The following is a 24,083-nucleotide window of genomic DNA, read 5'->3' as shown; positions in this document are numbered from 1 at the left end:
GTTGGAAATTTAAATCACAGCAATATTCCTATTTACAAAGGCTCAAAAGTAATTCACCACTCCAGGAAAAAGAAGAGCACGTATGTTTTAGATTTCCCACAGCTTATCTTACTATACCATCACCACAATCCTCTGAGGTAATTAGGGTGGGTGATGTTATGACTTGGCTGATTAGGAAATTAACACAGGTTAAGTGGCTTACCAAAGGTTACATAGCTTGCTGGGACATGAACCCAGGACTCCTAACTTGAACAGAGGTCAGGTGGGATGGCATCTCCTCAGACACTCCTTGGGAAATGCCTGAAGACAACGTAAGCACATCCTGACTCAGTTTTCCTCATCTCTCTAACTCAGAGCTCCATTTCAGCAGGGACTCTCGGGCAGGTGGTGAGCCAAGGGCGCCTTGTTTTTTCCACCTCTGACCATGAGCGGTGGGGACCCGCTGCGGAGGAGCTTACAGTTCAGGATCATGCGGTGGTGGGAAACACATAGTCCCTATGTGTTGGCAAGATGGAACAGTTTGGTTAGGCTCCCTTTGCCTCGGAGCTGGTTCAGGGTAGTTCAGCAAACACTGTGTGGGTGGGTGGAGTAAGTGCGCCCACAAGGTGGCATCACTTTGGCTGGTGTTTTACTGCCTCAGGCACCTGCCCTGAGCAGCCATGTTTTTCCAGACCTGCAGCTTCCAAGGATGGTGTGACCGATTACCTAGCTTATAGACCTGTGTAAAGGGGTATGGTGACCCAGCCTGGCGTGTGAAGGGTTTGTGACCCAGTCTGTGAATGGGCTTGAGGGGTCTGGGAGCTCCAGACCCAGCCCTAGCTCGACAATCCGCCCAGTCGGTGCAGGATTGCTGGCAGGTAAAAGAGCCGTGACATCTAGCATGGTCGCCTAGCGTTACAAATGGCATCACGAACAGGACTAAAAGCTAGACAATTGGCGCTGTGAGTAGGATTCATGACATCAGCCTTAGCCTTAACCTCGCAGTAGCCCTTTTTGTAGCCAGACACTATAGAAAGACATCATCACATGCTTTTCTTAGCTGAGGACTTTGGCATTAACCAGGAGAGACACAATTTGAATTTTTAATTTACTGAAGATCTAAGCTCAGGCCTAGAAAAATGGAAAAACAGGGTGCCCCTTAAAACCCCACAAATGTTGCATATTTTCAGGACAGGAAGTATGCAGATGACTTCTTTGATTTTAAAACTTCCACTGGGACTTCCTGGCTCGTTGTCTGGGTGGGTTTTACACACCACATCATGAGGTGCTGTAGAGAAGATAAAGGCTCTTTGACAGTAGAGAACAACTCTTCAATTCTACAGCCCTTCCTCCTTTGCCCTCAAGGGAAAATCTGCATTTTCCGTCATGAGAAAAACTCCAAATATAATAGACAAGACAAAGAAATATTTTATCAAATTAGTTTAGGAAACCCCAGCAGGAACAATGCACCTTTTCAGTGGCTGAAGATGTTGTGAACAGACAGAAGGTTTTGTGTGTCAGATCTCTCTCTGGCTCCTGGGTGAGAAATGCCGTTTGCCTTTAGACACTAGTCTAATTCTAGAGCTTGAAAGAACCATGTTCATTTGCCAGAAATCTACGGCTCAGGAAACTACAAAAAATGGTTTATAAAAACCACTAGAGGCAAGCTTAAAATAGTAATTTTTAAAAAGCAGTCCTTCCCTAGAATACCCCTTATTCCTAAGCATTGACTGACGTAGGACCCAAGGATGGACATAGCTCAGGTATCTTTTCAATAATCCCCAAAAGGAGCCAATTCCTTTTACTGACAACAGCCCAGTTCCTATTTCTATGACGGCATATAATTCCTCCTGCGTCAGCAGAAAGCTTTTCCGAGACTTCAGCCTAAGTTTTAGCCACTCTCCACCAAAGTAAATCTTCAAAAGTGTTAAAAAATGTTTTTTAAAACTAAAAATAGAACTACCATACGATCCATCGATCCCACCACTGGGTATATATCCAAAGGAAAGAAAATCAAAACACCAAAAAGACATCTGCATTCCCATGTTTATTGCAGATGTTTATTCACATCTATGTTTTTATCTCTATGTTATTATCTCTATGTTTATTCACAATAGCCAACATATGAAATAACCTATGTGTCTATCAGTGGATAAATGACTAAAGAAAATATGGTATATACAGACAATGGAATACTAGTCAGCCATAAAAGAATGAAATCCCATCCTTCAGGCAACACGGATGAGATTAGCCTGGAGGACATTATGTTAAAGTGAAATAAACCAGGTACAGAAAGACAAATACCACATGTTCTCACTCATGTGGAAGCTAAACAGGAAGGGTAAACAGGAGAGGGGATTGTGAGAGGTGGGTTAACAGATACAAAATCACAGCTAGATAGGAGGAAAAAGATCTAGTGCTCTACAGCACTGCAGGGTGACTATAATTAACAATAATTTATCGTATACTTTCAATTAGCTAGAAGAGAGGATTTTGTATGTTCCCAATACAAAGAAATGATAAATGTTTTAAGTGATGGACATTAATTACCCTGATTTGATCATTACACCTAATATACATGAGTAATCAAAATATCACGCAACACCCCATAAATATGTACAATTGTACATGAACTCTGCATTAATCCTCTCATTCAATGCCTAATAAAAACCTTGGTCTTACTCAGCTATGTTCTGTTCTCAACATTATTTGCCTCGTGGAAATCGACGCAGTTCAAGTAATAAAAAAAAAAAAAAAACAAGACTTTTATACAAAAGTAAAATGTGATTTAATATTATCAATTCTTTGCTCTTGGATGGTAGGAACAGCTGACTACATTTCTACTAGAAATGTCCCCGAATATGTCAATTTCACCATTAAGCTGAGCCTTGGAACCACACAGGCCAGCACGCTTATGTGACTCCTACACTAAAATGCTGGCACATTCCCTCTGCAGCTGGAAAGTCCACCTCTTGATGGGAGTGAGGGCTGGCGACCACGTGAACTGGAGTAGAGCAGCTCTCTGTCCAGGACTCTGGACACACACCACCTGACCCCATCCTGTCAGCTATCATGGTCCTCTGCTTTTAAAACTGTCCATGACAATCGGCTGCAGCCCCATCTATTATTCTGCATTGTTAAATTCCCCAAATGAAATATGCATCAGACCAGACCCACCCTTGTCCTGAGGGAAGAGAGGCAGATATTCTAAGCACGAAATGATGGCTGTTGTAGTGGGTATTTTTCTTGCTTTGTTTTGTGGGGACAAATCACATTGCTTTACAATAGAAATGATTTCTTTAAAATCCCTAAGTGTCTTTGTTGGGAAATGTTCATTTTGGTACAAGACAATCTCCTGGGTTCACTCAATGTTCATTACTGTTATGAGACACAGAAAACCCACTCACCCACACGTGGAGCAACACAGCTGTCATGAGAGATGGAAGGCATACTCACAACTAGGAGAACTAACCTGTCCTTTCATATCTGGAGCGATGGGGATGGTGGGCCAGATAGTTGAGTAGATGCTGAAGAATACCAACCAGATCACCATGCTTCCCCAGACAGCCAGATGACTGAACTGCAAAGAAAGCAGAAGCTCAGAGGAGGTTTGGATTGCCCAGGAGATCCACATGAACTCCCGCTGCTGCGGAATCCCTCGCTCTGGGCCACTGTTCCTTACGGAGAGGCTATGATGACTCACCAGTTAGTTACTGGAGAGGTCAGTCTTCCTATTTCCCTTGTCTCAGAATGTTTAATAATGAATTCAAGTAACTTCCTCTACTGCCTGGATGTGGAAAAGCACTGAACAGCGTATTATGTGCCTGTCCCTTCCTTACAGAAAGCAAAGGTGCATTAGAGGACGCACAAGCCCACTCCTGGAAGGCAGGTCCGGCCTGCTCAGCACAGCACCCACACTCACCAGAGGGCCCGACACCCTGGGGTGTTGGCTGACTGACTCACTGGGTGAAACGGCCAGCAATGCCATCCTGGGCAGTCTCATGTGAGACAGCTGCTGGACATGCATCTTGACTTAGGTAGACCCAGGATTTCTGTTCATTCCTGCGGACTGAGGCAGAGATAGCAGCCAGGTGTGCCCTGCACAGGCCTGCCCCGAAAACACTAGTCCTGGGGCAGGAGCACCGGCAGAAGCCCAGACCCACAGCTCTTCTCCTCCCATCCCCCGGTTCCATCTCCCAGTGCGAATGTCCTCCTGCAAACACTGAAGCTTGAATCGTGTCCTCCAAGTTTTACCTATTAGAAACTTAGCCCCCACTGTGACTGTTAAGAAGGTGGGAAACCCTATTACGGTAATTGAAACGTGGAGCCTTGAAGAGGTGATTGGATTGTAGGACCATGCCATAGTAAACGGATTAAAAATGGTGGTCAGGGGTATGGTTCTGAGGGCTTTAAAAAGGAGAGTGAATGAGGAGGTTAGCTCTCTCTCTGCTCCATCATTTGATAATGTGATACCCTGCGTCACTGTCGCCACCACCAAGACCCTCACCGGATGTGTTCCCTGGACTTTGGACTTCCTAGCCTCCAAAACTACAAGCAGTAAATTTGGTTTTCTTTATACAATACCCAGTTCCATGTATTTTGCTATAAGCAACAGAAATGGACTAACACAGTATGTATGTACATTTGTATGTGTGTGTATATATATCTTTACTTTTTTTTAATAAGAAGCAAGTACATTTGAAATGAGATGACTGTTAATAGCTTAGAGCTGTATTAGATGCTAAGCAAATGAATCACCAGGAAACTTTGGGTCACAAGTTTTCCCTGATAAAGATCAAACCACAATTTTTACATGCACAATTTAAAATAAGATAGCTATATATTCAATGTTTTCCCAAGACTTAAAAGGAAAAATTGGCATAAAAAAATCATATAAAAAAACAATTCTAGAGAAAACTTACTTTAGTCCAAGCTGTAGTCTCCAAACCAGCTTTCAGACAAACAGTAACGACAACATACTGTGAAAAGAAGAAGGAGTTTGGAAAACCATATTATCCTCAGTGAGTTATTTTCATTTCCCACGTCTCCCCTCCAAAGCTGGCTCCTGCAAGACTGTCATGCTTTGAAAGGGCCATCGTGGTAGCAAACTCTCTAGGGGTTATTTTTAGGGAACATTCAGGCAGCTTTACTTCAAGAAAATCCCTCATTTTAGTGATTGTCTTCTCACAAATGGTAGTTTAGTTCCTTTCTTAGCCTGGACAATTTGGGAGAAATCACCTTGTTGAGTGTGGTTTTCTTTTACAAGTAGATGTGAAATGATCATTTGAAGAACAGGGCAATCTGCTAATCATCCATCCAGAAACCTTGACTCTGCATTCACAACCATTCTGAACTTTAAAGAATCTATAATATATAGTTTCAAGATTTGAAATAAATAATGGTAATAGACCTTACATAAAGGGTTTAGAGAAGTATAACCCACATGCATTCCATGTAATAATGGCCCAATAAACAAAGATGAGCTTACCGTGTAAACAATATTTCCAACAAATAAATAGTCTGTGGCATGACCGCTGGCCAACGGAGTATCTGAAAAAGGAAGAAGTTACTGTTAACTTCCGAGAAGGTGAATGGGACAATCTATTCTATTCAAAACATAAAAATGAAACTTTAGAAACAGCTACCAAAATGTAAGAGCATTTCAAAACTGCATCGTCTGTGATTCTAATGCCTCCTTCTCTTTCGAACTCTAAATTTTTTTATCTTCTATTCTATCCAAATGAAGCAAACAAAATCAAACTTTCAACAAACCAAAAAGCCAAATACTTGATGTGCTTTGAAATTTATATTTTTATAAAGAGTAAAATCTCTTTTTCTGGTAAAAAAAAAAAAAAAATGAAAGGACTAAGAACATAATAATCTAGCTCAAATGCCAACACCTTTGTCCAGGTGTTCATTTACTGTTCATCTTTAATTTTTGCTAAATTGGAATTGTGGGGAAATGAGAAGATACCTACATGAATACACAATAAATTTTTAATGACTGAGCTCTGAAGGAATTTGGGGGACATTCATAACTCATATTCTCACTTGCAACCATATGAACCTCTGGATCCAGGCGAATGCAAGCAATCCAATGAGAGATGTTTAGAAAATACAACTGGGATTGTGAAGCTTCCATTTTCATATATTTTCCTTTATTTTTTCTTTTTAAGGATGACTATTATAAGGTATATAGCAGCCGCTAAGGCAGAACACTAACAGAATTGTCTAATTCATGTCAGCTAGACCTGGTATAGGTTATACTCTTACAGGAAAAGTGCAGCTTTTATGGTTAAATAGATTATGGATGACCAAGAATAAAATAATAATAGATGCAATGCCAGCTTGGAAATGACTGTAAAATCTGTCCTGGAGGGAGACACTGGTAGCCTTAAAGCTGTGCAGTCCCATATGATAGCCACAAGCTGAATTTTGCTGTTTACATTTAGATTAATTAAATTAAAATAAAATACAATAAAAAAAAATCAGTCCCTATCAAGGGCTGGGCATGAGGGGGAGAATGAGGGAGTTATTGATTAACGGGTACAGAGTTTGTATGGGATGATGAAAAATTTTGGAAAATACATAATGGTGATGGTTGCACAACATTCTGAATGTAATTAATACCTCTGAATTATATGTTTAAAATGGTTAAAATGGCAAAGTTTCTGTTATATATATTGTATAGCAATAAAAAATTAACAAAAATGGATCACAGAACTAAAATTATAAAACTCAAGATAAAACATAGGAGTTAATCTTTATGGCTTTGAATTTGGCAATGACTTCTGAAATATGACACCAAAAACACAGTACCAAAAAAATAGATAAATTGGACTTTTCCAAAATTAGAAACTTTGTGCTTTAAAGGACACCGTGAAGAAAGTAAAAAGAAAACCCAAAGAACTGAGAAAATATTTGTAAATTATATATCTGATAAGGAACTTGTATCCAGAAAAATGAGGAGCACTTAGAACTCAACAATAAAATGACAAATAACCCTATTTAAAAATGGGCAAAGGATATAAATAGACATTTTTTGCAAAGAAGATATACAAATGCCCAATAACTGCATGAAGAAAAGCTCAATACCACTAGCAATCAAGGGAGTACAAAATCAAAACCACAATGAGACATCACTTAATACACACTTGAGTGGCTGTAGTGAAAAAGACAAAAAGTAACAAGAGCTGGTGAGGATGTGGAGAAATTAGAACCCTCGTACACTGCTGGTGGGTAGGTGAAATGCTGCAGACATTTTGTAAAACTGTCAGGCAGTTCCTCAGAAGGTTATGTATATGCATCATATGACCCAGCAATTCCAGTCCTAGGCATCCACCCAAGAGAATGAAAACGTACGAATGAAACACATAAAACTCATACATGAATGTTCATAGCAGCACTATTCATAATTATTCACAATAGCCTAAAATAATGAAGAGCATTATTCGCTATTCTTAATAGCCTGTTCATAACCCAAATGTCCATCAACTGGTGAATGGACAAATAAAATGTGGTATGTCAATACAACAGAATATTATTAGGCAATAAAAAGGAATGCAGTACTGATACATGCTACGGCATGGATGAACCTTGAAAACCTTATGTTAGGTGAAAGAACCCAGACACAAAAGGCCACATACTATATGATTCTATTTTATGAAACGTCCAAAATAGGCAAATCAACAGAGACAGAATGCAGACCAATGGCTGCCACGGGCTGGGTATGTTTGGGGGAAATAGGCAGCAACTGCTCATGGGTATAGGTTTCTTTGGCGGGAGATGAAAATGTTCTATAATCGATTGTGGTCATGGTTGTACAGTTCTGTGAATATATTAAAAAACACAGAATTGTATACTTTAAATGGGTGTATTATATGTATATAATTATATCTCAATAAAGCTGTTATAAAGCATTCTGTTCCTCAGCCACACCTTTCAACTGCTCGATAGCCACATGTGGCTAGTGGCTACTGTAGTGGTCTGCACACATAGAAAACATTTCCATCCTCACAGAAAGTTCTGCTGGACCAGCAGGGCCAGAGTGGCTATGTCAGAGGCAGTGAGAAGAGGGAGAAACTGGCATACATTCTGAAGGTAGGAATGACCCAGGATTCGCTCAGGATTTGGATGTAGGGTAGAAAGAAAGTGGAGGAGAATCAAGGGTGATGTCAAGGTCGTAGGCCTGAGCACTTAGGTAAACAGTGGTATCATTTACTTAAGACACAGAACACTGGTTCTGGCCATATTAATACAGGAATATTGATTAAAATAGTAGCACATGAAAACGTGGTACCGAGTGATCAACATTTTAAGTTCGCGACGAGAAGAACAGACAGCAATGAAACATGACTACATTACAGCAGCAAGAAAAGGCTGTTTAGAAAAATGAGGTGGAGAGAAGGACCTGCGGTGAGAGAGTTACAAGACCCTGTCCTAGCTCTGCTCTCTTGTTCTAGCTCTGCTATTATTTAGTATTTTTTAAATTTTAGGTTCTGGGTGTAAATTTCCTCTCTGATAAAATGGAAGTTTTATATGAGATGCACATGACGGTGACTGAATTATCTCTAAGGTTCCTTTCAGAGAGGAGATCCTAAAATACTAAGGTCCGTGTTCTTAGCTGCTAAATCAGCCCCACGCATTTAATGGTAGAAACTTGAGAGTCACGGATCTCCCTCCTCCTCCTCCATTTAGCTTAGGATGTATTTCCTGGTTTCAGTCTTACCCTACGTGTTCATGAATGGAGAGTGGTTATTTCAATGAGAAGAGCAATGAATGACCTTCCTGCCTTGACGATCTACCTGCATGAAGCTCCGAGAGAGCCGGGAGAAAACTCTGATCAGATGGAAGAGTTAGGAGAGGGAGGGGACTAAGCTGAAAATCAAAGTCTGCACTTATGGTCTGACACCTTTCAGATTTCCTTCTAATATGAATATTTCCAATGCTGGTTGATTCATGGACTGAAAGGAATTAAACACGGAAAGCATTTCTAACAAGAATGGCTTAGAATGTGCTTTATATTTTGTGGATATAGCCATAATAAACAGAAGTTTGTTAATGTTGAAAAATCTATCTTCTATAGGTACTTACTGTATGACAGGCATAGTTCTAAGCAGCTCACATATATTAGCTCCTTTAACACTGTCATGTCTATATGAAATAGTAGTAGATCTGTATATTTCGGATGAGGAAACTGGTGCAGCAAAGGGAAGCTAAACAACATGTCCAAGGTCACACAGTTAGCAAGAAATAATACAGTCTGTAAACGAGAGTTTGTTTTCATTAACAGAGTTAGAAAAATGGACCCCACAGAATGAAAGTAGACAACTTCAAGCGGAAAAACAATTAGACTAAGAAGTACTCATGAAATACCAACTTCTAACAGGAAGGAAATTTCTAGGCAAGAATTGAGGTGGACAGAAAATCAGAGGCATATGACAGAAATTCTGTACCACGTGAGCAAGTGCACACAGCAGGCAATGCAGGGGCAGCGGTGACCCTGGGACTCGACCTTTTATTCTGACTAGTGTGGGGCATTTCATGGGTCCACAGTTTCTCAACCTTGGCACCACTGACATTTTTCAGCTAATTCTTTGCTGTAGGGCCTGTCCTGTGCATTGTAGGATGTTAGCCCTGGCCTCTACTTGGCAGATGCCAGAAGCACCAACCCTCGTTCTGACTACCAAAACATCTCCTGACATTGCCATATGTCCCCTGGGGGGCAAAGTCATCCCTGGTTGAGAACCATTGCATTAGAGGAAAGAAAAGAGGAGCTGGAATATGTACTGAGCACACACTTGAAGTAAAAATGTCTAACATATGGAGGGAAACCTCATCTCTCCAGTCATGAAAAGCAGGAGTGAATAAGGTGGGACACAAACATCCACACAGTCAAGAGAGAGAAACAGCATGAGCTTAGGACAAAGTGATGTGATTCACAAAGCTGGCTGGCCTTTACCAGGGCAGACTCTGTGATGACCTTGGGACCAAGAGCTAACCTAAAGAGAGCACTTCCACAGAGAGGGATCCTCAGACTTTTGAAGACGATGCTGGCAATTTGGCATGAACAGAAGAAATAGACAGAAAGACCCAAAGATATTTTCCAATGGTATCTCCTAGAGTGTCACAATGTATTAATTTCAAAGTTGTCATGATAGTGAATGCTGCTGACATTCAATAAAATGTCTGCACTTAAGGTAAACTTTAGTGAAGATAGGATAAACCTAATATTTCATTTCATCATTTTGGAGGGATAACAACATTGCATTTTAGTTCTCGGCTTAGGAAAGAGTATCTCCTTCCTCAGTCAAAATTAATAGCATGTGGAAATAATTTATTCCTTCGGAGGAGAAACTCCCAAACAAACTTGAGATTTTGGAGCACGCCAAGAGCCTCTGAAAAGATGGAATCCTCCAAACAAGTCACAGCCATGACCCTGCACTCCCTTGTGGGAAAATCCCTATGGAATGGATGGTTATATTTCAACTGTTTTAGAGGAAAACATCTGTGGGCATCATTTCTTGTCAAAAATTGCCAATAAGCTACTCCTGAAGAAAAGAAGTCCTACAAAAGCACTAATAAGCTACAGCTTGCTGATAATTCGAGGCTGCAAAAGCCCAGTTCAACTGTCCAGTTTATTCCTGACGCAGGCTGCTGTCAAAATATTTCTTCCCACTTTGCTTAATCTTAACAGCACTGTTATGATTCTACTAGTCCTCTCAGGAAAACATCCTTCCTGTCATCTTGCTGTCTTTATTTTAGTCAGACATTTAAAATCTCAAGTGAGTTTTTTTGAGAAGGGAGAAATCCCCGAAACCGAGGTGAATAGTTGGGTTACCCAAACCAGCCTTTAGAACATTGGTATTTATCCATCACCTGTGTGATCACAGTAAGCACATTATTTCAGAGAAAGCACAGCATGAGGTGGTACAAATGGATACTTGGGGGTGTGCAGGCAGTGAGAAGGAAAAGGACATTTCAGGCAAAAGGAAATCAGGCTGTGTAGAGGCTTGGACGCAAACTTGGGGTGGCATGGTGAATAGATGAAGTGGGGGTGAGGTCAGCAGCGGTCAAACCCTCCAAGGCTCTGAAAAGGTCCTATAAAAAAGACCCATCAAAAGTGCATGGGCGCAGAGGTGATCTTGCCAAAACTTTGTCTTTCTATCTTAACCAGCATGGAGTTGAACACTTCCCAACAGACACCCACCATCAGCACACGAAGACTGAAAAGGAAGGGGAAAAAGAAGAAGGATTAACCTGCCAGTATATCAGAACAGCTGGCATTTAACTAAACCAGTCTGAGATCAGCGAGCCTTTTGCAAATCTAGGCTCAGATCCGCCTTTGGACGAGGGCTGAGGTGAGAGAGAGCATCACCTTTCCCAAAAGTCCAGCGGGTGATTTCTATAGAGTAAAGAAAAAAGAGTGGGACAATTTCCACATCTGCTTGGTTTGATAAAACACTATGTCACATTTAGAACTACCTGTGATTGCATGTGATGTAAAACTTCATATAATGATGGTGCTTATCATATACATGAAAAGCATCTTAAAATGAGAGGCATAGAGACCCTGTCCTGGGTGGCCAGTTCATCTTCTTAGAGACAACACAATGTCATGGCTTCAGGATCCACTAACCCAAAGCAGCAGCTGAGCCTGTTCTTCCAGACTTGTATTATTTGCAAAATTTGTTTGGTTACAGGGACCAACATAATGTAAGATTATCCAAATGAGGTCTGGAAACACAGTCACTAAAACAGACTATTGTGAACAACTGGGACAAAACCACATGGGCCATCTACAGCCCAAAAATGTTGCATGCAAAAACATTTTCTTTGAAAATCTTTGTGGGAAAAGCCACGATTTATAAGAAAAGTATGTCTCATTTTCTAAACAGACAGAATGATCAAGAAACTTATTCCAGAATATCCCAAAGGCCTAGGTTGATGATATTTTATAAAGATGCCATTTCAATTAAATGTTCATTAAAATACATTACGTCATTACCCAGCAAAACCACAAAATGTATTCAGAAGTGGCTCTGACAACAGGCAAAATCTGAAGACAAAGTTATAGCACAGTACCATATAGTCAGAAAAGACAGAGTTTAGTAATCATGAAAACAGATGGGGTGAACTTACATGTGTATTTTTAATGTAGTAAGACTCAGCAGAACAGCTGCATTGAAAATCCCAGGCATCTCACTCACACAGGACTCAGCAGAGAGAATTAAGGTGGAGGTGGCTCTGTTCCCTTGACATCAAGGCATTTGCCAAGACTTTTGGTCAGAGAGCAGATGCTAAGTTTCTCCTGCTTTCCGTCTCACTCTTTTGCTTCAGGAACTTCCAGCAGCACTATTTCAAGCAGCCCAGATTCCAGAATATTAACTGAGTCAGCCCCCTTCTCCCACCCGTCTCTGAGCCTCTTAAGAATCCAGAGGTTCAGAGGAGCTACCCCAGCAACCAGCCACATTTATATCAGGAGTGAAGACGTATACCAAGTTTCAGACAACTCACTACAAACTCTTAGAACCCAGCCTGTTCATATGCCCTTGGTGCATGTGCTATAATTAAAGCTATTTTTTTCTGCTTCCAACACTATGTACTCATGAAGAGAAAATTTATTTTTTCCTTTCTCTGTAAAGAGTAGCATAAAATACTGGAAAGTGCTTTATAAAAGGCAGGGTTTATAGAAGTGTTAGTGATTATAATTACATTCATAACCAGTCCTCGGTTAAGTCCCTGGTTATATAAGTCTTTTGCTGGGTTTTTCTCCTCTCTCAACATTTCTGCTGGATGAAGTTAAAGACATGAAACTCAAATTTCACTCTTTCTCTTTCTTCATTTTTGTTTACTAATAATAGACTTGAAACATGAAAAATGATGAAAAGCAAACTTGACTGCCAATGCCAAACAGTCACCTAGCGAGGCCACAGATATGTTTCTGATTCCTGGGTACACATGCAGCAACATTCTCCAACCCCTTGCACCTAGGTGGGGTGCTGGGACTAGTCCTTGCCAATCAGATGTGATGAATCACTTCCTGCCAGAGACAGGTAGGAGCAAACAATCCTTCTCCCAGCTCTGGCTCTCTCTCCTCTCCCAGCGTTGAGGCAGAGGGTGCACTAAATGGAGCCATGCTGCAGTGAAATGCACCGTGTTTGTTAACCAGGTATGGTAAGACACGCAGACATGAAAATGACTGCCATGAAGGAAGACATTCATCCCACAGATCCCTAGAAACAGGAGGCACGCCACAGAGGACCACACCGGGAAGCACCAAGGACAGTCAGGATGCAGAAGGGGGCGGGCAGAGCACGGCCCAGGCAGGGATTCTCGCAGGACAGAGCGGGTGAAGCCGGGTAGCTACGCTCAGTAAGTGTAGGGCTGGAGACCTTGAATAATTTTAGTGAGCTCTGGGCTACAGGGTGGTCCCTAGTTGTCCGGTCTCTGGCCCTGGGGTGACTTAGAGCAGGGGACACTGGCCTGGTGTGTGTGAGTTTGATAAAGGAGGTGGCTGAGATTGGTTTGAATATCAAAGACGTGCTTGCAGGGGAGTCGTGCTATCCTTACAAATTAGGTAGCTCTGGATCAAGGACCCAAATGCCAGAGCATCTAGAATACAGCAAATAAGGAAAATATAGTCAATATACCCATGAACAATGCACTCTGCACCAGACAGTGACATGGGGAGAAATAAACCTTTATCAGGCTACCCTGAGATATGGAGGTCGCCTGCTGCAGCAGCTATTCCAATCCTAGCTAATTGCCTCGACTAAACTTCCTGCCAAAGCTACAAGGGTGAAATCTGGACTCTCCGGCTCACACTTCTTCCAATTGTTTAAAATACATGTAACAAAGAGTTTATTAAAAGAGATGCTGAAACATAAGAAATATTCAGCTGAGTGAATCCCAGTTCTGAGTTTCAGGACACGTGAGGCAGAACCTTGTCAGTATCCAGAAACATAACCTCTACAGTCAGAGCTCTACACCAGCAGTTCATTACTGCATCTAAAACAAACCGAGATAGGAAAAAAGAATTTGCATTTAAATGTGGAAACCTGGTTATATTTTAAGCATATTATGATAGGGTTAGGGTTAATAACCAGTTATTAGATTATAAGCTGTAGTTTCATTTGTATAAATCTAAAAAGCTTCTAGTTCTGTCTTTCTAGTTCTCAGTGAGCAAGTTCCATTTACCTCATTTGTATGCATCGGGACTTTGTGAACTTCTGCCACACTCTTGCCTCTCCTCAGAGCTTCCCAAATGGCAGGGGCCACATCCAGTCACTGCTCCCATTTTCTGTTCCATTTAACATTTAACATTTGTCTCTGAATCTTTTTCATTTATTTTACACCTTTTCTAAACCGCACACAGTACTGTGACTTTTAAGGTGGAAAAGAATGTCAGTGTATTGTTTTATGTACCAAGTAAGGTAAAATATAGTGTTTTGCTGGACTCTGAGACTGCAACAGCACATTTTCCTGACAGGTTTAGGACACAGTACAACGAGGTAGATCAGGGAAGTATTAAATAATATAAGACTGGATCCTTCCAGTTCTACCTCCAAACCATCTACTTCTCACCACCACCATTACCATTACACTAGCCCTTCAACAGCCAATGAGCTGGACTCCCACACCATCCTTGACAGTGTGGTTACGTCAAAATAAAGCAGATCACATGGCTCCCTACCTAAAACCTGTCCGTGGCTTCCATTACACTTGTGTTCTGAAAGGCTCACTTTTCCCAAAGGGCCCAGAAAGGTCTGATCTGTCTCCATCCTCATCATTCCAAAGCAATCTGTGTCTCCCAATTCTACTCCCAGCCCCTGCCCACCTATGCCTTCTTTCACTCTATGCTGTTCCTGCAACCTAAAGCCCTTCCTCTTGACTTTTCTGCTCGTCCTGCAAGTCTGTTGCCACATCCTCTGGGAAGGTGTCCTCAGAGCTCAGCCCAAGTTAGTTTTCCCTGGAATACATTCCATCTGACCTTGACCTCTTCGGTGACAATTCTAGTTTAAGCCCTGCCTTCTCTAAGTATAAGTTCCATGAGGGCAGGAAACTTGTCTGTTATGTACATGAATGTATCTCCAGAAACCAGTAGGAGCCTAGCTTAGAGAACATTCTCGTTTGTCTTTTTTTTTTTTTAATGAGTACATTATTGAGGTTAAGAAGTTTAAATTTCAGAGAACATGGGCAGTCTTGCCCAAATTCGTCATCAGGATTTACATGATATAAAACACCCAAGTTCACAGTAACAAGGTATAGGTCAGAAATAGTTTAAGCTAATATGACCCAACAGTGCTGTGGGCAGAGAGAGGTATCCAGTTTTATTTTATACGTGCGCACTATTATTTCAGTATATACGGCATGACTGATCTTACAGTAGCACATTTATTAAAAAGTATAAAATAGTATTCTCCAAAAACAGTGAAAGACCCTGTTGCTTAATTAGTGCCAATAATAAGTATCCACAAGGTACTTCTCCTTAAAAGGGAGAGAATAGTTTCCATGGTGTGGACTCTGGGAAAATCGAGAACAAATTTTCCTTAGGAACCTTTCTCTGCTGGTAAGTATATTCTCTCGCCCATCATCTCCCTCTTAAATTTCATCAAGAAAAATCTGAAAATTTCCTTTTTGTAAAATCAAAACCGATTTTACGTTCTTTTGCCAATAACCACATTCCACACCAAGGAGGGTTGCTCAGCTATGCGTACTGGATACACCAATGGAAAACCTGAATATGACCTGACACCGAGGCTCTTGATGAATTTTAGTCTCTGCAAAGGTGACATCTCTGGATTTAACTGAAAATCACTTTTTAGATCAAAGGGTAGGAGCTACAGGCAGACCATGGGAGTAAATGTACGGTTGTGATGGTTGGAAGAAATCTGATTTACTGAATTGCTTGAGCGGAAAAATTCATCTTGAAACTTGAAATGAATCATCACAAACTCCACCAGCAAAGGAGTGCTTTGAAAAGTCTATCCAAAACCACACAAAAATAAGCAAACCAAAGTTCTTGGAAGCATTCTAGGGAATGAACGACATGCTCACACCTTCTCAAAAATATTTCTTCCCAATAATTATGTTGCTTTGAGCAAAGTAGACAGCACTGATAGGAACCTGAGCCTCTCTCCATGAGTGGTGGAGAATTTTCTAGTAAAACTCACAATCTTTGTGACATAATCCGCACTCTGTCAAATGAAGAAATGCAGCTACCCTGGGGACCTTGGCCTCTGGTCAAGCAAAGCTCCTTCAGGGCTCTGAGAGCAGGCAGGTGTCTGGGGCAGCTTCAGGCAGCACCTGGGGGGAGGGAGGCCTGAAGGTAGACCAGGGCCCCCAGGCTTTGAAAGTGCTGCTAGTTTGTCTCAGATTGGTGCCATGTTCCTACACCTCTCTGGGGCTGGGGCGGGTACATCCTTCTGAATGGCAATTAAGAGTGTAATAAGAGCTCACTTGTATTTAGGACAGGCAATCACACACATAAACAAGTAACCCAATCAGCTGGCACATCCTGGTCCTCTCAACTTGCCGTCTTTCTTGATTTTCACCACTGATTTCCCCTCTTCTCCCCCCATCCCCAAACCAACCTACACTCTCACCAAATCCTGTGCGCTTCTCTACAGAGCAGCCTTGTCTTCTCCACAGGCAAACCCCACCACGTAACTCTCCCACCTCGCACCCTTCTCTGAGAAAGAGCCCCCACCAGGTGCCAGGGGTCTGCCCCCCTCATTTCTTTGCCCCATTTTCCAGCCACGACTCCTTTCCTCTATGTTGTGGTCATCATGACTGGGGGTGGTGTTGCCCACCACTCGGGGACACTAGAACTATGTAGAGACATGTTTTGATTCAGAGTTGCCACAAGGACAGGGAAAGGGGGAGAGAAGGTGTCTTTGTTCATCTGTGTTGCCCACCGACTGGGTAGTTTACAAAAAGCAGAAATTTATTTCTCACAGCTCTGGAGGCCAGGACGTCCAAGATCAAGGTACTGGCTGATTCAGTGTCTGGCGAGGGCTCCTTCTCACTGGGTCCTCATGTGGTGGAAGGGACAAAGAAGCTCTCTGGGGTCCCTTTTCTAAGGGTACTAATCCCATTCAGGAGGGCTCTACCCTCATGACCTAACCACCTCCCAAAGGTCCCACCTCCTACTACCACCAACTTGGGGGTCAGGTTTCAATATACTTTGGGGAGACAAAACATTCAATCCATTGCAGGAGGTTCCTATATTTACTGTACAGGGCCAGAGAGGCTCAGTGTCCTGAAACACTTAGCCAGAGTCTGACAAATAACAGCCCAGGATCCACCCCCACCCCATGGCCTCTTCTTGTCCATGAGCAGAAACATTTCTTTTCCCCATTCTTCCCTGTCCCCCCCTGCCCTGTCTGACCACCCACTACTCATCTGTCAAGAACTTAATATCACTTCCTTAGAGAAAATTCTCCCTGACTCACTAGACAAGGTTGTGTCCCTGTATTATAATCTCTACCCACAGCCTGTAGGACTCAGCACGTTGGTAATTAAATAATTACGTACAAAATTCCTGCCCATCCACTCTGACCTCAGGTGAGCCTGCAGAGGGCAGGAGAGGCAGCGTTGGGCTGGCTGACGTCTACACTCACTGGGCTCTCAGAGGGCCTGGCACGTCATATGCCACAATTTGGTTCCTCTCCAAACACAATACCATGTCCTGGGTTTAACCCTCCCTAAACTCTCCCCTGGAATACCCAGAGACTTGTCAAGTATCCTTGCCACCATCTTCCCTTCTACCCTTCACCTTACAAGACACGATAGGTTCATTTTCCCAAATTGCTCTGACCACAAAACTCTCCTTGATCTAAGTTCTATATTGACCCTTCAATGACAAAGCAATTAAGTCCCAGTTTCTTAACCTCACACTCAAAGCCCTCTGCAATCCTGCCTTCACCTGCCTTCTCAAACTTCTCCCATCTTCCACCCTCAGGTGCTGAGGCTCACAGTTTTCCACACCTGCTCTGAATTTCCCGACTTTGTTCGGTTCTTCACTCCACTGGACTTCACGGCTAAACCTAAATGTTACCTCTGCTAAGAAGCCATTAGCAATTCCAAATGAAAGGCATCTCTCAGCCCTCTGAAATCTGACAACACTTTATCTGCATTTTACTTCCAACCGTTATTTTTTACCTTCCACTAGAGTTATTCACGTGCACATCTGCTATGGTCTTAATGTATCCCCCAAAGTTCATCTGTTGAAAACTTGACTCCCAATGTGACAATGTTGGGAAGAGGGGCCTACTGGGAGGTGTGTGGGTCATGGGGGCACCGCCCTCATGAATGTATTGATGCTGTTATCACTGGAGTGGGTTCGTTATCGAGGGAACGGTTTCCTTATAAAAAAGGAGTTCAGCCCCCTTCCGTCTCTCTTTTACTCATGTGATGCCTTCCACCAAACCCTCACCAGATGCCAGCTCCTTGATTTTGGACTTTCCAGCCTCCAGAACCATAAGCTAAATAAATTTCTGTTCATTACAAATTACCCAGTCTGTGGTATTCTGATATAGCAGCAGAAAATAGACTAAGACAAAATCTAATCTCCCTTTGCAGCCTACAAACTCTTTGAAGACCCACATTGATATATTTATTTATCACCCTTAAAATCCTCTACCAAGTCTTTGACATGAATATAAATGTCACATGCATGAATAAGGTTATTAAGCAATAATGTAATAATTTTTGTTCTGTACTGATTGTTTTATTTACTTATTTTCAACTACAACTTATTTATCTGAAAGTTCAACTTACTGTTATTTATTTACTATTATTATATTTAGCTCCCACTTATGAGTGAGAACATGTGGTATTTCTCTTTCTGTGCTTGGCTTATTTCACTCATCATAATTTTCTCCCAGCTCATCCAGGCTGCTGTGAATGGCAGAACTTAGTTCTTTTCTATGGTTGAGTAGTAGTCCACTGTGTATATATGTCACATTTTCTTTATCCAATTTTCCATTGATGGACATTTGGGTTGGTTCCATACTTGGCTATTTTGAATAGAGGTGCAATAAACAAAGGAGTGTAGGGCTCTGTACTAATTGTAAAAATTTAGAAATTAATTCTAAAATATTCATTCAATTTATTAGAGAAAGTAAATAAGAACACCAATGGCCACCTCTTGTTCTATACCAATACACTTCACATTTTCAATTTATTTCACCTTGAACAGTTTCACTCAATAGGCTATTGTTTACAAAACAACAAAAAGAAAACTCCTATTCTGAAGGCTCACTAAATACCATGAAATAATGACCCTAACACTGATGATGATGGTGATAATAATAAAAAGGAAAAAAAAATCATCTTAATGCTAGACAAATAACCAGATTTGGGGAAAACAGATAGGGGTGGCAGAACCTAACTTAAAATTCACTTGGTGAATTTAGATAAATCAGCAACCGTTGGGAGTCTACTCCCTTTTAAACACTGACCACTTTAGGTGAATGAATGAATCTGCATAATGGAATCCAGGCAAACCACAGCAACTCAACCATAAACTATAAGCTACAAACTCAAAACACACAATCCTAACTTCAGGATTAAAAAACCATCATCTCTACTGCAGAGGGGCCACATTAGTTTCTTTTGAAGCAGGCAAGTAAATGACCATACTGTAAAACTTCTGAGAGTCCAGAGGCAAGCACTTTTGGGCTAAGATCATAGTACAACGTCCAGATAAAAAGAGTAAGGGGTTTGGAGATGGTACCTGTGGCCAGTTCATGCTATTTGCTGTCTCTTCCTAAGTACAAAAGCCTGGGCTCAGGTACAAAAGGACAATTGCCAAAATTGTTCTTGTGCCAGTCATACATATTGCTTCCCATCACTAGTCCATCCTACCATGATACCAGATGCTGCTTCACCAAAATGTCACAGCTTCTGAAACTGAATTACATCCCACACTCTTATTCTTGCAGAGCCTTACTTAAAAGACCATTTTTAAACAAATCAAATGCACTATGAGTAAAGATGAACCACAGGAAAGCTTTAGAGTTAAAAGAAAATGATTCACTAGAATGCCCTTTTAGGGGTGAGTCCAGAAGCAGAAAAGTTTATTTTCTGATCTAAAGATGCAGGGACCCTTGAAGGAAAAGGAGTTCTGATGGAATTGAAAGAATGGGGCACAGGGCACAAAAAATTGGCACGGTATGCATTTGCTCTGTTGGTATTTACTAGGTTAAAGAGTTTCAGTGAGGATGAATCATTTTGTTTGAAGCTTAAAACACACTGAGGCAGAAACAAAGAAGCTTGGAAACTTTATATTCTTTGGTTCTTTGAACAATAAAAGGCCTTGTCTGGTCAACATTTGGAGTAATTTTTCCCAGGGGGATTATTACTACTCGAGAGGGATGAAAGAGTAGCATTCTCATGACACGTTTTCATTTTCTGAGACTAAAGAGATGTCTTCTTCAGGAGGCCACACTTTGGATGTACTAAGAAGTGAGAACGAGCACGGAGTCTTGCCCGGTTCTCACACACCTTCTTCTAGATGTAGAGAAAGAATAAAAGCAATCTGGAGAATCGGTCCTCAAATACACTATAACTTCAAAAGGTGTATGTCAAGGAAAGAAGACTCTTTCAGAAAACTAGGAATAAGATTACACTCTTCAAGATTCAAATCATTCTGCATATAGGTCTGTGAGGCTTGGAAAATGAAACCCAAGTAATTAAGAGAATGTCAAAGTCACAGACAAGTGGCATTAATATTTCAGTATAGTACAGTGCTTTTCTTCAAGATCCTCAACTCGAACAGTTATTAAATTGAGTTTAGGATTCCTAGTATTCAAACCTATAAGCTATAAACCTGAGACTCGCTCTCATCAGATTTTAGGTATGTTTTTCCTCTACAATGTGTTTTTGTGATCTCTCGTTCTGCAGAACTCGAAAAAAAAAAAAAAAAACGTGACACATTGGCACCACCAGCGGGGCTGCAAAGCGACTTGCTGACAGTTGAAATCATGAAGCCATTACCGTGCTCCAGCGCTTTCATGGGAAACCAGAAGAGGATGAGGGAGTGGACCAAGGCATTGATGCAGTGACCCCAGAAGACCTAAAGGAAAACAAACCAGGGGAGTCAGGAGCTGCGTAGCCTCGACGTCTGTGTCCTTGCCACAAACACCGCGCTGTGAAGGACCTGGCGCTGCTGCAGTTCCAGAAGCAGCACATGCTTCTCAAGTTAAAACACCAGCAACAACTATTTCCTCATTTTTACACATAAATGACTGGACTATCTGCAGATAATATTACTTTAGTACAATGAGTACATAAATATACTTTTATGTCCACATATATGTTATGATCACTTTTCGTTGTAAGAGAGATGACATCTTACGGTCATTCACAAACAGAGCATTAGGTCAAAATTTTTAATAAGAGACTAAAACGGTATACTTTATGAAAGCATTAAAAAACATTTTACATGTAAATTCTTACACAGCATTCTCTTTTGTTTCACTTTTTAAATCCCTGCCATTCAACGTTTTCTTTAATTTGGGGGATTTTGGTAAATATCACGCACATTGAAAACTGTTCTTTACTTTAATGCTTGAAAGGTCAAGCAAAAGAACACAAAGTTTAGTTTATTTTAAACCATAGTTTCATTAACGCATTTCAATCATATTTTTAACCACCAAGATGACAGAATTCTTAAAGCCAGATTAAGTGTATTTAAACGCCTACAAGTTGTTCTGGGAATTGTCACATTGTTTGATCTCGAGTAATAGTGGGACAACAGAAAATAATAAAAAACATTATTATAAGACAGTGTGATTTTTTTCCCATTTTAAATGTTCATTTTGCTCCACCCCTTTCCTGTCCTCTCTCTAACCGCCCCCCAAATAAACAAACAAACAAAATTCTTCGAAGTGCCTACAGACAACTCCGAGGGCATTCTCAGCTCTGCTACTTCTGAGATGGGTCCATTCCCGACTTCCCACCTCAAACGGCCTTTGGGTTCAAACTCTCTAGAAAACATTTGATTTTTGTAAATAATGCAGAGAAATCAGTCCATATTTTCCCATTAATAGAATTATAGGAAACAAGGACTGATAAAATTAGTCACCCAAGTCTTGTTGTATATAGAAGACAGAACTAATAGGACCCTTCTATGTTTTTCCAGTCCCAGATAGGCTCACTGAGCTTGCCCAGATGAGACAGCTGTGAGGGACAGCGACCAGCGGCATCCGGCTCAGAAACAGAGCCTTCAGAGACTGTTCTCTTACTGAGGCGGGGGGAGGTGACTCTCTGTGCCAGCCTCACTAAGGTCTCAGTAGCCACCCACGCACGTGAACACAACCAGCTCACAGCACTGTAACTGAGCCAGGCCACGAGCCCCTGCACCAAACCTAAGAGAGAAACATGAGCACGCAGCTTGCTCACATCTTGCCTCCTCCGCAGGTGAGACACGTGTCTTCCCTTTAACACCCTCTCCTGGCTTCTGCTTGGGTCATCTCAGAACTACCTGTAGTAGTAGTTTGTAGTAGTATACAGCAGAACGACCTATACTAGTTCTTTTTGTCTAGATGCTTTCTCTTTTCTGATTCTCCAGTCTGAAAAAAACAAGCAAAACAAAACAAAAAACAAACCTCACAACTCACCTGATCCCTGCGTTCCTAGCTAGCCAGTGGTGCTTACTAGCTAAAGGGATGTCTTCTTTCCAGTGAAAAGCCTGGCAAGGGCCAGGCAGGCTTGCCGGCTGCTCCTCCGGGCCCGGGGAGGGACTGAAACCCACAGTGTCGTCGTTGGAGGCCCGTGTGGAGAGGAGGAAGGGCTGACAAGCTGGAACCGAAAGCAGCGCCCCACACAACATGAGGCTGCACCCCAGAAAGGCATCCCCGATCCACGGGCTTGCCATGCTGAGGGCAGGGTCCCGGTCTCTCCCAGGCTTCAGTCATCTCACTCGATGGCTGGAGCCAAGTGACCAAAGGCAGTGCATGCTTTTCTGAGGGACAGTTCTGGAATCACATTCTGTTTACCTTTGTGTTGAAGCCTTCGGCATTCTGGGTGATTTTGTAGAGCTGTGGAAACCTGAGCATGCTCTCCTGCGTGCAAGACCTCTCGAAGATTCCCAGAGTGAAGGGCGGCAATGCAGTGAAAATCTGCAAGGAGAACGAGCCATTCAGAGTGGCCCCTGCACCTCCCACAGCTGCAGTTCTGTGGAGTGACGTCTGCCATCAAGACCAAACCCAAGGTCCCATGACTCACAGCTCCCCAGACACCCTCCAAACAAAGAATGAAAGAAAGACGACTTTTTATTGTTAGTCAGTGTAACACGAATCCACCAAACACTAGAAACAACATCATCAATACTTGATGAGCCAAGAAACCTCGTTACATGAACAACTACGTTCCTCGTAAAGCGAGCAGCAGTGCGGGGTCACGCCACAGCCTGCCCGGCGTGGTCGTGCAACTGCCCGTCCTGACTCTGTACCCGAATTGCAGGAAGCACGATGTACTTCATCCACGTATTCACTCAACAGACACTTGCTGCACGTGAGTTACAGGTCACATACTGTGATAGGCACCAGGAACACAGAGATTTAAATACGGAAAGAAGAAAACAGAAGGGGGAAGAGGGATGAGAGAAGGGGAAGGGAGCAGATCCCTGACCTTCAGGAACTCTGTCTACTGCAGAGGTGGGGACGGGGGCCAGCAGGGCAACAGGTATGTGGATAAATGTGTAAAACACAAGGCTCTGCAAGATTACTCATGGGGAGGGCACTGGCCCCAGCAGACAGACAAAAGCAGAGTGGAGTCACTCCTGCCAGGTGCTGCTTAATCCAACTCGACTTCGAAGTGGGCCAGTCTTCCAAAGCAACAGGAGATTCACAGCAACCAGATGGGACTCAGTGTACCTGAGCTCACACGATAAGGAAATCTATAAGGAAAGTAACTTTGAAATGACCAATCTGTCCCATTTCTGCTTTTTTCAGCCCTTTTCTGCCTTTAAAGCCAACCGCCTCTGCTCAACTACTGGAGCGCCCATTCTGCTTTACAGAATGAGGGGTTGCCCAATTCTAGAATCACTTATAAAAGCCAATTAGATCTTTAAATTGGTGTGATTTTTGTCTTTT

General features: G+C 42.0%; 1 protein-coding gene across 1 annotated transcript in view; it reads right to left on the bottom strand.

The window, feature by feature from the left end:
* ATP8A2 (ATPase phospholipid transporting 8A2) overlaps positions 1-24,083 on the bottom strand; it is a 584,662-nt gene that overhangs the window by 129,057 nt on the left and 431,522 nt on the right. The window contains exons 32-36 of the mRNA XM_063101556.1: positions 22,986-23,108; positions 20,983-21,061; positions 5,468-5,529; positions 4,902-4,958; positions 3,452-3,559 (exon numbers count right to left, since the gene is read on the bottom strand). Of these exons, the coding sequence (XP_062957626.1) occupies positions 3,452-3,559; positions 4,902-4,958; positions 5,468-5,529; positions 20,983-21,061; positions 22,986-23,108 (429 nt within the window). The remainder of the gene's footprint in view (positions 1-3,451; positions 3,560-4,901; positions 4,959-5,467; positions 5,530-20,982; positions 21,062-22,985; positions 23,109-24,083) is intronic.

Source organism: Cynocephalus volans, chromosome 7, assembly GCF_027409185.1.
Source record: "Cynocephalus volans isolate mCynVol1 chromosome 7, mCynVol1.pri, whole genome shotgun sequence".
Lineage (NCBI taxonomy): Eukaryota > Metazoa > Chordata > Mammalia > Dermoptera > Cynocephalidae > Cynocephalus > Cynocephalus volans.
The sequence above is the reverse complement of the archived record's forward strand: the minus strand, read 5'-3'. Positions and strand labels throughout refer to the sequence as shown.